Source organism: Borostomias antarcticus (assembly GCF_949987555.1).
Source record: "Borostomias antarcticus genome assembly, chromosome: 17".
Classification (NCBI taxonomy): Eukaryota; Metazoa; Chordata; class Actinopteri; order Stomiiformes; family Stomiidae; genus Borostomias; species Borostomias antarcticus.
In genome coordinates, this window is record NC_140250.1 from 5,720,320 (window position 1) to 5,734,874 (window position 14,555).

Consider the following 14,555-nt stretch of genomic DNA (forward strand, 5'->3'; position numbering starts at 1 on the left):
TAACTGGCACTAAAAAGGAGTATTCCCTAAAAAAGCAATTCCCAAAGTTGCTTAGACCAGCTCTTACTAGGGAATAGGGAGAAAGGCAGGGTTGACCTCGTTGATAGGCATGATGTGCTTCATGAACACGCTTGCTGACTAGGATTATTAGATTAGAGTTGATTAAATCACTGGGACCACTGTGATTGGTAGCTATTGGGCTGTACCTGTGTAGGGTGTTGGTGAATTCACCATGGGGGAATAGGCAACTAGCCTACTGTCTCGTCAACGAGAGCAGTGGGCAGCCATCGTTCCCAGCGCCCAGGGGACCAAGTCCAAGTGCTCAGTCCAGGTCCTGGTCAGGGACAGGACTGAAGAGCATCTGTGAAGACTTGTGGCAAAACCAAAGGCTCCAGTTACTGTTGGTCTCCTCATCATGCAGCTACAGTATGTCAGACATTTCCTCCGACTCATCCTACAAGTATTTTCCCTTTCAGCAGTACTCCTTCCACAGAGCGTAGCTGAAGGAGTGAGGGAGTATGAGGGCAGAGCGTAGCTGAAGGAGTGAGGGAGTATGAGCAGGTCAGAGCGTAGCTGAAGGAGTGAGGGAGTATGAGCATGGCAGAGCGTAGTTGAAGGAGTGAGGGAGTATGAGCAGGGCAGAGCATAGCTGAAGGAGTGAGGGAGTATGAGGTCAGAGCGTAGCTGAAGGAGTGAGGGAGTATGAGCAGGGCAGAGCGTAGCTGAAGGAGTGAAGGAGTATGAGGGCAGAGCGTAGCTGAAGGAGCAGGCCTATGTGCCGACTGATCCACATTCTGTCTCTCATCACAAACTGGTCAGACGAGCTGGTGCAGTTCTGTCCGGCCGCTCAAACAGACAGGCTTCGTCAGAGACAAAGACAGCCTACTACTGCTGCTGCTGCTGCTACTACTGCTACTGCATGGTTAATGTTAGGAAGACTTAGCCAAAGACAGAGACAGCGTGCTCCTACTACTGCCTGATTGACGTTTCGGCCAGAAGACAGAACTAGCTGGCCTGCATGTCTGTAGGACCCGGATATTAAGGCTGCTGATAGATTAGCTTATCTTTATTATACATTTGTGGCACCATTATCAGCCCAGTGGAAACTGGTGACTGTAGTACTACAGTGAACTCAATCACTTTACTGTAGCAACTCAAAACATCTTCAGTGAAAATGAATGGGACCTCAATCCTGTTGAGCTACTAATTACTGTAATGGAGTTGGACGCCGGCCTAAACCTGATTGGATGGCGTGCAGCTCTGCTGCGTCGATTCCCTGAGCAGTTGCATGAGAGAGATGCAATATTCTCTCACAGATGTTTGCTTCACTACGCTGCCATGTGTGACTCACATAGCGTCAGTCCTTCTTGGCTGGATATTGCATCAGCTGCTGCTGAGTCATGAGAAGATTATGTTGTATATAAATATTTATACAACGGGTAGCTCAAATCTAGCGATCTGATTGGTTCATAGCCGTGATCCTGTATATTAACAGTATACCACCACGGCTAGGACTGTGACTAAGACTGATTCCACGGTTTAGTATCACTCGGTGTCTGGGTTCATATGCTGTAGCCTACAACAAGAAGACAGCTTCAAGCAGTTTTAGAATAACAGTTGAAGAATAACAATGTCACTGTTGTACATCCTACAAATTCATGTAAATAAATAGCCAGATACAGTAGTGAAATCAATGTAGCGCTAGCCTGTGATGAAAAAAGAAATATGCTGCTAGTGTTTATGTTCAACAGCAAACGCCAGTGTAGGCAGCTAGGAAGGACTGTTTTATTTTGAACATTATTATTCATTAATATAAACTATTTAAACTTGAGTGTACTCAAGTTTACTTTCATATTGCCATACTTGGTGACCGTTTGAGCCGACAAGCCCCTTAGCTGTAATATAATAACCATACCTGTTGTGAGCTATTGCCTAAATACTCTAAATACTCCTATGCCAATAAACCTATCCTTGCTTCATAATAATCACTTATTATATCCCGTATTATAGTAAGTTTCATATAGGCTGAGTATTATTTTCAGTATTGCATTTCAGGGAATGAGGCGTTCAGTGCATAAACCCCTTTACAGTAGCTGCACCCGTAAATAGAGAAAAAGGCGTGTGAGGGGTGGACTTCAGCTGCTGCGCTGGAAGTCAGAGAGAGAGAGAGAGAGAGAGAGAGAGAGAATTACATGGGCCGGAGTGGACCACATGTGCAGCTCCCTCAGTCAGCAGAATGTTGTGCATGCACACGCCCAGGACTAGTATTCAGGTTATGACAGTATGTACAGTATGACAGTACGACTTTACATATCATTGTGATAAACCAGCTATGCCTGTGGCCTATTAAAGAAGTAGTTTGGTATTCCACATCCTAATCGCCTGGTGTTCAACCACCCCAAGTTCTCCCGCCCAAATTCCCTTCTCCGTTCCCTACACTGGCTCCCTGTAGTGGCTCACATCCAGTTTAAAACTCTGGCGCTAGCCTACAGGGCAATGAAAGGAACAGCTCCCTCCTACCTCCAGGCCATGGTCAAACCCTACACCCCCTCTCAACCGCTGCGCTCTGCTTCCTCAGGGCGACTAGTTGCCCCGTCACTCCGAGGCCCCTGCGATCGATCAACGCGGTCACGGCTCTTCTCTGTCCTGGCCCCGCAGTGATGGAATGAACTACCCACTGACGTCAGGACAGCAGAGTTGCTGCCCATCTTTTGTTTCAGGCTCAAAACTGGAAACAATCCTTCCTCTTTAGCACCTATTGTATTTTAGATTGCTATTCTTGCACTTTGCCTTCAGCGCTAGATTATGCTCTTAATCACTTGTTTTAGAAAGGAGATTCACTTGTGAGTTCTAGCAAGTAGTAGTACATTGGTTTTTCCTACGTTAAATGCAATTATTGTTAGTCGCTTTGGATAAAAGCACTTGTTACTGTAAATGACTGTAATGTAAATGTGTAGTAATGTAATCATAAGCCCTGTGGTAAGGCTATTTATGGTCATGTACAGCGGCCCATATCAAAATGTTAGAAAGACTGTGCACTCTTGAGATATTAGTTCTCATGACTCCTGTCACAGCTAAGTAGCCTAGACAATGGAGCTCTATGGGCATATATATGCTCATAGAGAACCATCAGTTGATCATATAATGGATCTCTATGGGCATATATTTTGGGCATATAATGTCTGAAGAGTGCAAAGTCTGTCAAAATGTTGATGTGGACCATAGTATATGATGGTAAATGACCTTAAAACAGAGCTTATGATGCTAAATACCAAACTACTCCTTTAAAGTATGCTGTATGCAACGTTTCTCTCGCAGGTCTTTCAGTCATCCTTTTGGTTGTAGGAAGTGTTCTACTACAGTAATATTCCAACCTTATTCTAGTCTTCTTCTCTCCCTAAAACCACTCTCCCGTTTGCCCTCCTTCTCCCCCCCCCTCTGGGGTTGTTCATTAACAATTTTACAGCCGGTCTGCGTGTGGGACAAAGGTGGCGCAACAATGTGTTCAGTGTTAAGGAGATTTGCAGTGTTAATGTTGAACTTTGTGAATGTGAATGTGAAAACCTGTTCATGTGACCCTGTCTGCAGACGGAGCTGCTGTCAGCGTACTGTACATGCTTCATGATGAAGGATTCATTCATGTTTACTATTCTGCATGTCTGGGATGTGTGGTTATTATAGTGTGGTACTGTACATGCTTCATGATGAAGGATTCATTCATGTTTACTATTCTGCATGTCTGGGATGTGTGGTTATTATAGTGTGGTACTGTACATGCTTCATGATGAAGGATTCATTCATGTTTACTATTCTGCATGTCTGGGATGTGTGGTTATTATAGTGTGGTACTGTACATGCTTCATGATGAAGGATTCATTCATGTTTACTATTCTGCATGTCTGGGATGTGTGGTTATTATAGTGTGGTACTGTACATGCTTCATGATGAATGATTCATTCATGTTTATTATTCTGCATGTCTGGGATGTGTGGTTATTATAGTGTGGTACTGTACATGCTTCATGATGAAGGATTCATTCATGTTTACTATTCTGCATGTCTGGGATGTGTGGTTATTATAGTGTGGTACTGTAGATTGCTTGCTTGGAGGGACACAGGCATACGTGTGCAGTGTCTGTTTTGCGTAAGTACACACGTGTTGAGATTTGAACCAAATGTACAGTATACTCACTGCACAGTATACAGACAAAAATGAAAACACACTTATACTCATCCAGTCAGAACCCGACCCGAACGGCTACACTGTCTCACTGTCCCATGTTTGGCCAAGCCCAAGGGCACATACAGTACTCTAGGTCAAAGGTCATGATTTGTAATTGTTTTGTTGACTCATTAGGTAATCCAATATAGTGTTGAACAGTAAATTATTATCTATGGAGTGGTCAGCTGGGTCCTTATTGTCCGTGGATACCGAGTGAAGGAATGTTTCGCTTTCAGGGAACTTCCTCTGTGGAGAAGGACCTCCTCCCGGCCCAAAGTCACGTTCTCTCCTGCCAGGGTTCTCACCAAAGTTCTCAAGCCTCAGATCCCATTCGCAAAGGGATTTGTATTCATACCACTGCAGTTCATTGCCTGATAACAGATTTAATGTTCTGGGTTTTATGTTTTGATTGTATCTAAAGTTCATAACTGCCATGAGGATTGCTCATAATTGTCACATTTAATTATGTAATTCCTAAAAGGGTTGTAAAAAAAAGACACGGTTACATTCGTGTTAATTAACATTGGCCTTCCTCTTGGAAATGTCAACTTGTTTATCTTCTCTTTCTGTCTCCTCTTCAGGCCAGAATGACCCGCCCACACGGACCTTTGCAATCTAAGCCTGACCTTTGATTGGTCAGGGGGCAGATTTGAACCCCCCCCCCGTCCCCCGCTGAAAAAAGATCTCCCCCAACCATGTCCCAACCAGAGCCTTCCATAGGCCCCACTTACCCCTTACCCCCCAAACCTGAAGCCAGAGCCAGACCTCCAGTCCCGAGAAAACCCTTACCCCAGACGGACTCCCCTCCTCTGGAGGATACAGGTGGTACGGCCTGGGCGTCATGCGGGAAGGTGAGGAGCATCGTGGACAGGTTCAGCCAACCGGAGGCTATGCTGACCGCTGCGGAGCAACCCACCAATGGCACCGCAGAACCCGCCCCTAAGAAGGGGCCCAGGAAGGCTCCCAGCGTCAAACCCAAACCGGCCCGCACCACTCCACCATCTCAGAGGGGGGAGAGCCAGGCTCCCCCACTGCCTATGAAGAGGAGTCATATTCTGCGGCAGCAAAGCGACCCGACCATGAGGAAGACCCCCGGAGGAGAGGAGGGGGGCGGCGCGGCGCCCGGGGTGGAGGGAGGGCGGTCTGGTAAGAACCCAACCGACACTGTTAGATGTTAATCACTTTGCAATGGTGTAATAAACAGAACACATGAATACAAGCACAGTTCACACCCCACCCTGATGAGAAGACTGTAGCACGTCAGTAAAACTTGACGTTCAGGTTCCAGTTCAGTTTAATTAACGAGGGACAGTGAACAACAAATATAAATATTCCAGATTTAGCCAAAATGCTAATCTTCATCTGTAGTCCCTGGCCAATGTGTTATAAAAAGGCTTCCTAAAATGGCAAAAGATATAAGTAAACAGTGAATCATACAGACTAAAAAAGACAGTTAATTGAGATAGGTGAGCAGATAAAACATACAACATAGAACAAGACAGTTGAAGCCAGCAGGATACACCGTGAGGAGGACAAATGTTGATTTAGACATAACTACACGGCACAAACAGCAAGCTATACTGTACATACAACACAGAGATACAAATGAAGCCTCAAAGAGGTCGTGTGAGTGAACTTTTGACACGTCATTCCTGGACATCGAGTTGTCACCTTGATTTTTTACCGTGCACTAGGTATTGGGCTGTGTTAGTCTGTCCCCGAAGGCCAGCTGTGAGTCTGGTATCAGGCTCACTCTGGGGGCAGCAGGTGTGGAGCTAGCTACTGTAAGTCATGTGATCTACCTACTCCACAGAACAGGTTCTGTGAGTGTTACTGCACCTACAGGTAAACACATAAAGTGTGTGTGTGTGTGTGTGTGTGTGTGTGTGTGTGTGTTGGTGCGCGCGTGTGCGTGCGCGTGTGTGCGTGTGAGGGAAGGTGTGTGCTCCACTAGCCACAATCAATGTTCAGTAGTTAGCGGTGTTTAAGAAGAATCTGCTACAGTACATCGTCCAGGAAAATGCTTTTCATGTTGCTTGGCAATGCTTTCAAAATCAGTTTGTCCACATTCTCATAGTTCCTTTCTTTGAATGTCAGATAAACTTTGAGGTAAATACTGTATGAATTATCAAGCTAAAGTTCAGTTTCGGTTTCACGGTAAGATGGCATAGTTATATTCTGTATGAATTGTTTTCTTATACTTCCCTGTTCTGGTTCCCTGTAGCAGCGATAGAGAACAGTAGAACAGTGATGAACTCTAAACCAGCATGAGAACAGTGAGGAACTCTGAACCAGCAGAAAGGTCAGACCTGGACTTCTGGGGGCTTCTGGTTGGGGGCTATCTTTTTCTTTCTCTTCTCTTTCTCTCTTTCTTTCTCACTCTCTTTCTCCCTCATTCCTTCTTCACAAACATGTCACCCTGTTGCTGTGTTAATCTCAATACTCCATGAAAAGTGTATGTTGCTCATCAAATATGTCTCTCTGCTATCTGCACTAATACTGTAAGAACTGGAGAGATCCCCTGTTTGCACCATGCTCATTGCTGATTGGACCGTCCAGCCGGTCATGTGATCAAGCTCACAGAGGTGGAAACTGCTCCGAATGAAAGTAGAGATGAGTTGTCCCAGGACACACGTATAGAAGCTGACTCAGCAGGAAACAACCCACAACCCATTCAGCCTTATCAGTGAAGTCTGAGATTTCTAGGCGTGTCTACGGTTGTAAGGGACGGAAGAGATGAGACGTGTTGGAGCAGTTCAGATGCATGAACATGTTATTAGACACATGGCAGACATGTTGTTTGTTTTTCTTCCTGATATGTAGATTTGTGGGCTGTGGAGGGAAGTGTATGTAACGAGGTCCGCTATTGTCTAATATAGTTGTGTACAGAAAGGGAACCTAATGCATTGTTACATTTGATTCTCATTACTTACCTGTATATTTGCAAAGGTTTACTTTGTACTGTATTTGAATCGTTATTGTCCGTTTAGAAGAACTGTGGTCAAACCAGAGATCATATTGGAGTCATGTACCAATATCCCTGCTGTGACCTTGTGTCCCTTCAGAAGAACTGTCATCAAACCAGAGATAATATGGACCAACGTTTGTAGACATTCGGGATGCGCACACATTACGGTTGTAGAAAATGGATGAATGAGGGAGGATGGTCTAACCAGAGATATACAGTAGGAACCATGTACCAATACCCCTGGTGAAGTCAGAGATCATATACAGTAGGAACCATGTACCAATACCCCTGGTGAAGCCAGAGATCATATACAGTGGGAACCATGTACCAATACCCCTGGTGAAGCCAGAGATCATATACAGTAGGAACCATGTACCAATACCCCTGGTCTAACCACAGATCATGTAGGAATCATGTACCTGTATCCCTGGTCTAACCTCGTGTCCCTCCCTCTCACACAGAACCCGATGGCAAGGAGGTGGAGCTACAGCTGGTTGGAGGGGTGGAGGCGGAGCTACAGCTGATTGGAGGGGTGGAGGCAGAGGCGGGGCCCCCCAGCCCATGCTGCGAGAGGGACTGCAGCTGCGTGTGTCACCTCCAACGACCTGGAATGAAGTTGGTATGGGTGCCCGTCGAGGAGGAGGAAGAGGAGGAGGAGGAGGAGGGAGAGGAGGATGAGGAGAATGGACTGGAGGTGGAGGAGAGAAGAGGGGAGGTGGAGAGTGAGGCAGGGGAGGAGGTGGAGGGGGGCGGGTCTTCCGGGGGGGATGAGAGCGAAGGAGGAGGAGGAGGAGGAGAGGGAGGAGGAGAGGGAGGAGGAGGAGGAGGAGGAGGAGGAGGGTGCAAACTGAACAAGGCCACGTTCTGTCACGTCCTGGACGTGATGATCTCGGAGAGGCAACGGAGACGGTCGGACCCGGGGGTGGTCTTGACCTCCTTCGGCCCCAACCGCCCTGAGTCTCCCCCCGCCCCTCCCCCCAAACGAACACAGTCGCCCAGACCCCCCCGGCCGGAGGAGGAGGAGGACATCTACGAAGACACTCTGCTGGTGGTGGACCCTGCGGCCCGGACCAACGTGTGTCAGGAGCTGGACATCCCTCTCATATCCGTCTCCCGGAAACCGGCCCGTCGTGCGAAATTCTCCTCCGGCAGCTCAGAACCTGGTTCCGAGTCCCAGACTGGTCCGGACCCGGCTCCGAACGCGGACGAAGACCCTCCCCCCGCCGTCCCGCCCCGGATGCCCGTCACCGGCGGCCGCAGCCTCACCCCAGTGCACCGGGGGGGCGTCGCACTCCCCCAGCCCACCGCTGCCGAGTGGCGTGCCCTGTGCCCCTCCTCTCCCGGCAGAAACTCCGCCCCGCAGACCCCCCATAGGGCGCCGCCCTCGCGCCCCAGCAGCCCTCTCCCACCCCTCCGAGCCACCCCTCCACCCCCCAAGACTGCCAGAGACCCCCGGAGGCTCAGCAACCTCTCCGTTCAGTCCATCACACAAGCTAAAGGTCCGTCAACAACACACCTTAAAGGGGTAGTGCGCTATTGGGTTCAATGGGCTCTCAATGGGCAACACAATTTTACGTGTTAAGCATGGCTTCAAGATTCAAAATTCAAGATTATTTTATTCGTCACATGTAATGTATACACTGTACACAGTCACAGTGAAATGTTGCTGCCGGCTTCAAGATTATGCTACAGATAAACTCTAATTCTCAATTTCCAAATTACAAATGTGCAAGTTACATATTTTACAAAAATTACAGTTTTACAAATTAGACATTTGTGTTCAATGCATTTACGTATGCCCCATTGACTTCCATTGTAGCCCAGTGAGAGCCTGCATAAAAACTGCAGCTAGCACAATACTGGAATGATCAGTGAAATTATGGTCACTATGTTTCATGTTCATGGTAGACAGACCACTAATAGGGCTAAATGCCCATAATAGCACACTGCCCCTTTAACTATGTTTTTGTTATGTTTTGATGAATAACTTACTAACTTACTAACTGTATTACTTACGAGCAAGGAAACAAAATGTGAGAGTTTTCAGGAAAAGAAGATAATGTTATGTCATGATGTGTTATAAACCCAGTAAAGGAAGCTGTTTAACGTCTGTGTCTGTCTGTAGAACAACAAGAGGACAATAGTGGGAATGACGGAGAGAAGGAGGCTGCAGAGGAGGAGCGGTGAGCTGGTCTCTCTTCCCCTCTTCTTCTCTTTCCACAGTCAGACATCCCTCTTTCCCTTCCAGGTCTTCTTCATCTGCTCAAGCTCCTTCTCCTCCCTCCTTCTCATGTTTTCCGTTGGTTTTTTCCCACATCCTGTATTGTACAATCTGAAGCCCCTCCCCCTGTCTTCCTTCCTGTCCCAGATGGCCCGTGGCCCCGCCCAGAAGAGGATCCTCCATAGACTGGGAGTTCAGCCTTCAGGACGGTGAGGTCACCTGACACCCTGACATGTGACACCCCCCCCCCCCACACACAAAAAAAAAAGTCTAATAGGATCATGTCACATAATGCCAGTGAATGCCAGTGAATGCCAGTGTAACACAAGACTTTAAGAGCAGAAAGTTGCTAGTACATCGTCATTCCCACACATAAGGTTATGCATTTTGCCAACTAGGTGAAAAGGAGTGCGTTTGAATGGTCCTGGGTGTGTTCATCTCTCAGACTGTATAGGGTCAGCTTTTAGGGCACCCCTGCTGTGAGTTAGGGGTGGGATAGTCTGACTCACCGGATGTAGGCTTTGAGGATGAGCCGTGTCATTAGATTATCAGAATCAGAATCATTACTGCCCAATCAGTGTCAGCGGAAGATTTTTCTGACCCAATCAGATTCAATAAAGACTATGTGAAACAACAACAACCTAGGAACTGCTCCACTCATGACAATTGTGATTGGTTTAAAGAAAATATAGCGTTTCCCGAAGCTTGGTGATAGGTCTGGCTATGCGAGACTACTACCATGTCTAGGCTGGTACTAAAAGGTCATAATGTACAGTAGGTGAGGTGAACACTGTACATACTGTTTGTTAGTTTGTCACTTAATGTGCATCTCAAATGTTTTCTTACTCCAGACCTTTATTCTGGATAGTCTTCGCCTATAGCTGTTTATCAACATTCACTTCTCTGTCTACAGGAACGTCTCAAATTATACACTCCAGACAGGTTACATAACCAGAACTTTAACCCTCCCCACCCCCCCCCACCCCGTCCTCAGAGCCTCTGTACCAGACCTACCGCGCCACCGTCATCACCAAGGAGATCCGGCGCCAGACGGTGTGCCGCAACATCAGCAAGACCAGCGCCGACTACCCGATGGACTGGGGCGGCCGGCGGGGGAGCGCGGTCCCCCGGGGCGGCACCGGGGCCCCGCCCTCTCCGGGCCAGAGCACGCTGTGGCAGGACCTGACGGCCGTCAGAGACAGCGGCGTGCTGGAGCAGCTCAGCCCCGAGCAGTGCAAGTATCAGGAGGTGAGGAGGAGGGAGGGGAGAAGGGAGAGGGAGGTAGAGAGAGGGAGTTGGGGGGGACGGGGGGGGGGACGTTTTTACGCCCGGTTCAGACGTAACTGATCAGAAGCATAGATTACTGTAGGCTGATTTACCTGTAGATCGCTCTATATCTGTCTGTCTGTCTGTCTGTCTGTCTGTCTGTCTGTCTGTCTCTCTCTCTCTCTCTCTCTCTCTCTCTCTCTCTCTCTCTCTCTCTCTCTCTCTCTCTCTTTAGATATGGTACTAAAACTAGTGAACATTTAGCATTACAGATGCAAGCAATTTATGTGCAGTACCTGAATGACACATTTACCAGCTCTCTCTCTCTCTCTCTCTCTCTCTCTCTCACTCTCTCATTCTTCCTCTCCCTCTCTCTGGGTCCAGAGCATGTTTGAGGTCCTGACCTCGGAGGCGTCCTACCTGCGGTCGCTGCGTGTTCTCACCGAGCACTTCCTGGACAGCCGCGACCTGGAGGACACGCTGATCATCCGCGACAGGAAGACTCTCTTCTCCAACATCCTGCGCGTCAGGGAGGTCAGCGAGAGGTGAGGGGGGAGGGGGGGGGGGAGAGATGATAGAGGAAGCGGAGGAGGAAGAACAAGGGTGGACGGAGAGAGTTTACTCTTAGTTCACGAGGAGGAAGAGAGTTTACTCTTAGTTCACGAGGAGGAAGAGAGTTTACTCTTAGTTCATGAGGAGGAAGAGAGAGTTTACTCTTAGTTCACGAGGAGGATTTAAACGGCCATATCTTGACATGGGAAGTTCACAGAGACACGGGGTTTGGACTGGACTGGTTTGGACTGGCATAAAGCTTTCTCTACCAAACATGTCCTGCTCGCACACAGGTGCGGGCACAGAGCCACGAAATGCATTCATGGGAGGAGGTCTGTGCTCCCTTGGCACCCTTTCTAGTTCTGTATACTACCGTTTTATGCTTCACATCTTCCCTGTCCATTGATGAGTCTGGTGGTCTCACTGGCAGGTTCCTGAAAGATCTGGAGGATCGGATGGACGAGGGCCTGGTGATCTCCGACATCTGTGACATCATCCACTACCACGCCCAACACAATTTCCCTGCCTACATCGACTACGTACGCAACCAGATATACCAGGAGAAGACCTACACCTCCCTCATGTGAGCTATACACGCGCACACACACACACACACACACACACACACACACACACACACACACACACACACACACACACACACACACACACAGACACACACACAGCTTTTATGTTTGTAACCTTGAATTTAGCCTCTCTGACCATTGTGTGCATGCATGTGTGTGTGTGTGTGTGTGTGTGCGTGCGTCTGTTGTGCGTGTGTTGTGTGTGTAATCTGTGCGTCTGTTGTGCGTGCGTGTGTGTGTTGTGCTTGTGTGTGTGCGTGTGTGTTCCCACAGGAAGAACAGCGTGTCGTTTGCGGCGGTCATCTCGCGGCTGCAGGAGTCTCCTCAGTGCCACCGGCTGCCCTTCATGTCCTTCCTCCTACTGCCCTTCCAGCGAATCACACGCATCAAGATGCTCATCGAGGTGGGTGGCATCATGGGAACTGTAGTGTACGGGTACCTGGGTACTCCACACTCACTTACTCTACCACTTTATTAGCTACACCTGCTCGTTGACACAAATAGTCTCCTCCTCCAAACAGCTAATCATGTCGCTGCAGCTGGTAAAGCATGTAGACATGGTGAAGAGATTGTGTTGTTGTTCGAAAGAAGATTGGAGTGGGCAAGACACCTAAAGGACTTGGACCGTGGTGTGATTGTTGGTGCGAGGCGTGGTGAATCTCAGAAACAGCTGTCCTGCTGGGATTTTCACACTAAAGTCTCTAGAGTAGAGAACAGTGCCATAAACAAACAACAACCAGTGAGCGGTAGTTCTGTGGGTGAAAACACCTAAATCAAATCAAATCAAACTTAATTCGTACAGCGCATTTCATACACAGGGGCAACACATTGCGCAGAGAGCAATGGGAGGGTGGACATAGATGCTACGCCTACATTTCCAGAGGGAAGCAAAAAAAAAACAGTTCCTCATTAGAGAGGTCAGAGGAGAACAGACAGACTTGTTCAAGCTCAGAAAGACCAAATAACTGCTGTTTACAACAGTGGTGTGCAGAAGGGTGTGACTGGTGTCTGTCTGCGTTGTGTATGTCTGCGTTGTGTATTTCCTCTTTAACAGATGAGGTGGACACTTCTCTCTTTTGGTCTCAGACCAGGTATTAAACTGACATGTCATCGAAAAATGAACAGAAAATCAGGAAACAGCCTACTGTACATAAGAATTGTGACCAACATTAGACACCCAAACAATAGCAATAGCATTAAAGGATAAAACAATGACGAGGCAGACACACATTGTGGGCTACGAGCCTGTAATAAAAGTTTATATACAGTACATACCGCTTTCCGCCGACCCACATGCAGGAAAGAGGCAGAGGTGAGGGGTTACTAACATTTAAGGGGTGACATAAAATGGGGTCACAAGTAGGGAGAATGTTTCCTGATGTGTAAAATAAATGAATAAAAAACAATTAATCAAATAATTATACGATTCTGTGTAATTATATTTGTTCATACAGTTATATAATTTCTAACAATGTTACAAGGGCACCTTGGTGGATCCATGCCACGAAGAATTCAGGCTGTTCCAGAGGCAGAAGGGGGTCCTACCCAGTACTAGACAGCTGTACCTCATGAAATGGCCACTTAGTGTAAATACAATAGATTGTGAAAGCTGGACTACTGACTCAGGCAGTGGATATTAGACCCAAGCCAGCATGGTTTGTGGTTTGTTAGTTTTTTCTACAACGGAGAGTTTGGATACTTGATTCTGATTGGCTAGCAGCCATGGAAAATAGTCTGTAACCCACGGCTGCATAACAATTATTATTAGTGCGCCGTCAATCTCATTGACGAGGCCATTGATAAAATCAAGCAGTAGGCTATGCTTTGACCACTCGAGGCAGTGGGTTACACGGGATTTTACCACAGCTATGGGGCGTTGTTAAAACCCTCGTAGCTGTGGTAAAATCCCATGTAACCCACTGCCTTGAGTGGTCAATTGCTTAAGTAAACTAACCCAGCCAGTCATGACTTCATGATGTGTGGGCAAACATTCAAACTTACTTACTTACCTTACCCCCCTCCCCCCCCCTCCCCCTCCCCGAGGTGTGTTAACGTGTCTCCTTGTCGTTTTTCAGAACATCCTGAAAAGAACCAAGGAGGGGACAAAGGAGGAGCACACCGCCTCCAAGGCCTTGGACTGTGTCTCTAAGGTAACGCCCGCCCCTGGCCCCGCCCCCTGCCGACCCCTGGCCTTCTCGGCCGTTCCATTCCGAAGGGGGGGGGGGGGGGGGGTGTAAAAGTGAAAGATATCCCCCTTTTGTGTCAGGAATCATTGCGAGCTGGACAACTGTTGTCTATAAGAAGGAAAATCAGGCAAAGTGAAAGACAAGAATGTGGTACTCTTTGAGGTGTGGCACTAGATACTGTAGGCGTACTGGACCTAATGAGGTGACCACTGAGTGTAAATATAGCAGACTGTGAAGGATGGACTAGAGTCAGTGAAGTCTATCCCCGTTTGAAAATCATTAGTCTCAAGCTATGCCTGTGGAATGTCTCCCTTAAAGACTAACCCAACCAGTCATGTGTAAGCAAACATTCAAGCTTATTTTGACTTCATGATGTGTGAGCAAACATTCAAAGTATAAGGTAACGCCCATCCCTCTCTCTCTCTCTCCGCCCCCTAACAGCCACTGGCGTTGTAGACTGTTCCGTGACATCACAGGTGTATTTTGAAAGTGTTGTGTTCTTGAGTAACTTGAGCTGAGGTTGGGTTATCTAAGTGTTATCCAAGCAAAGGGAA

The 14,555-nt window shown here is 47.7% G+C and overlaps 1 protein-coding gene across 1 annotated transcript in view; it reads left to right on the forward strand.

The window, feature by feature from the left end:
• Positions 1–4,916: 4,916 nt before the first annotated feature.
• arhgef15b (Rho guanine nucleotide exchange factor 15b) overlaps positions 4,917–14,555 on the forward strand; it is a gene marked incomplete at both ends in the record, with an annotated part of 16,104 nt that continues 6,465 nt past the window's right edge. The window contains 10 exons of the mRNA XM_084451639.1: positions 4,917–5,367; positions 7,651–7,865; positions 8,085–8,688; positions 9,315–9,372; positions 9,558–9,619; positions 10,405–10,658; positions 11,061–11,221; positions 11,659–11,811; positions 12,089–12,218; positions 13,891–13,965. Coding sequence (XP_084307765.1) covers positions 4,917–5,367; positions 7,651–7,865; positions 8,085–8,688; positions 9,315–9,372; positions 9,558–9,619; positions 10,405–10,658; positions 11,061–11,221; positions 11,659–11,811; positions 12,089–12,218; positions 13,891–13,965 — 2,163 coding nt within the window. The remainder of the gene's footprint in view (positions 5,368–7,650; positions 7,866–8,084; positions 8,689–9,314; positions 9,373–9,557; positions 9,620–10,404; positions 10,659–11,060; positions 11,222–11,658; positions 11,812–12,088; positions 12,219–13,890; positions 13,966–14,555) is intronic.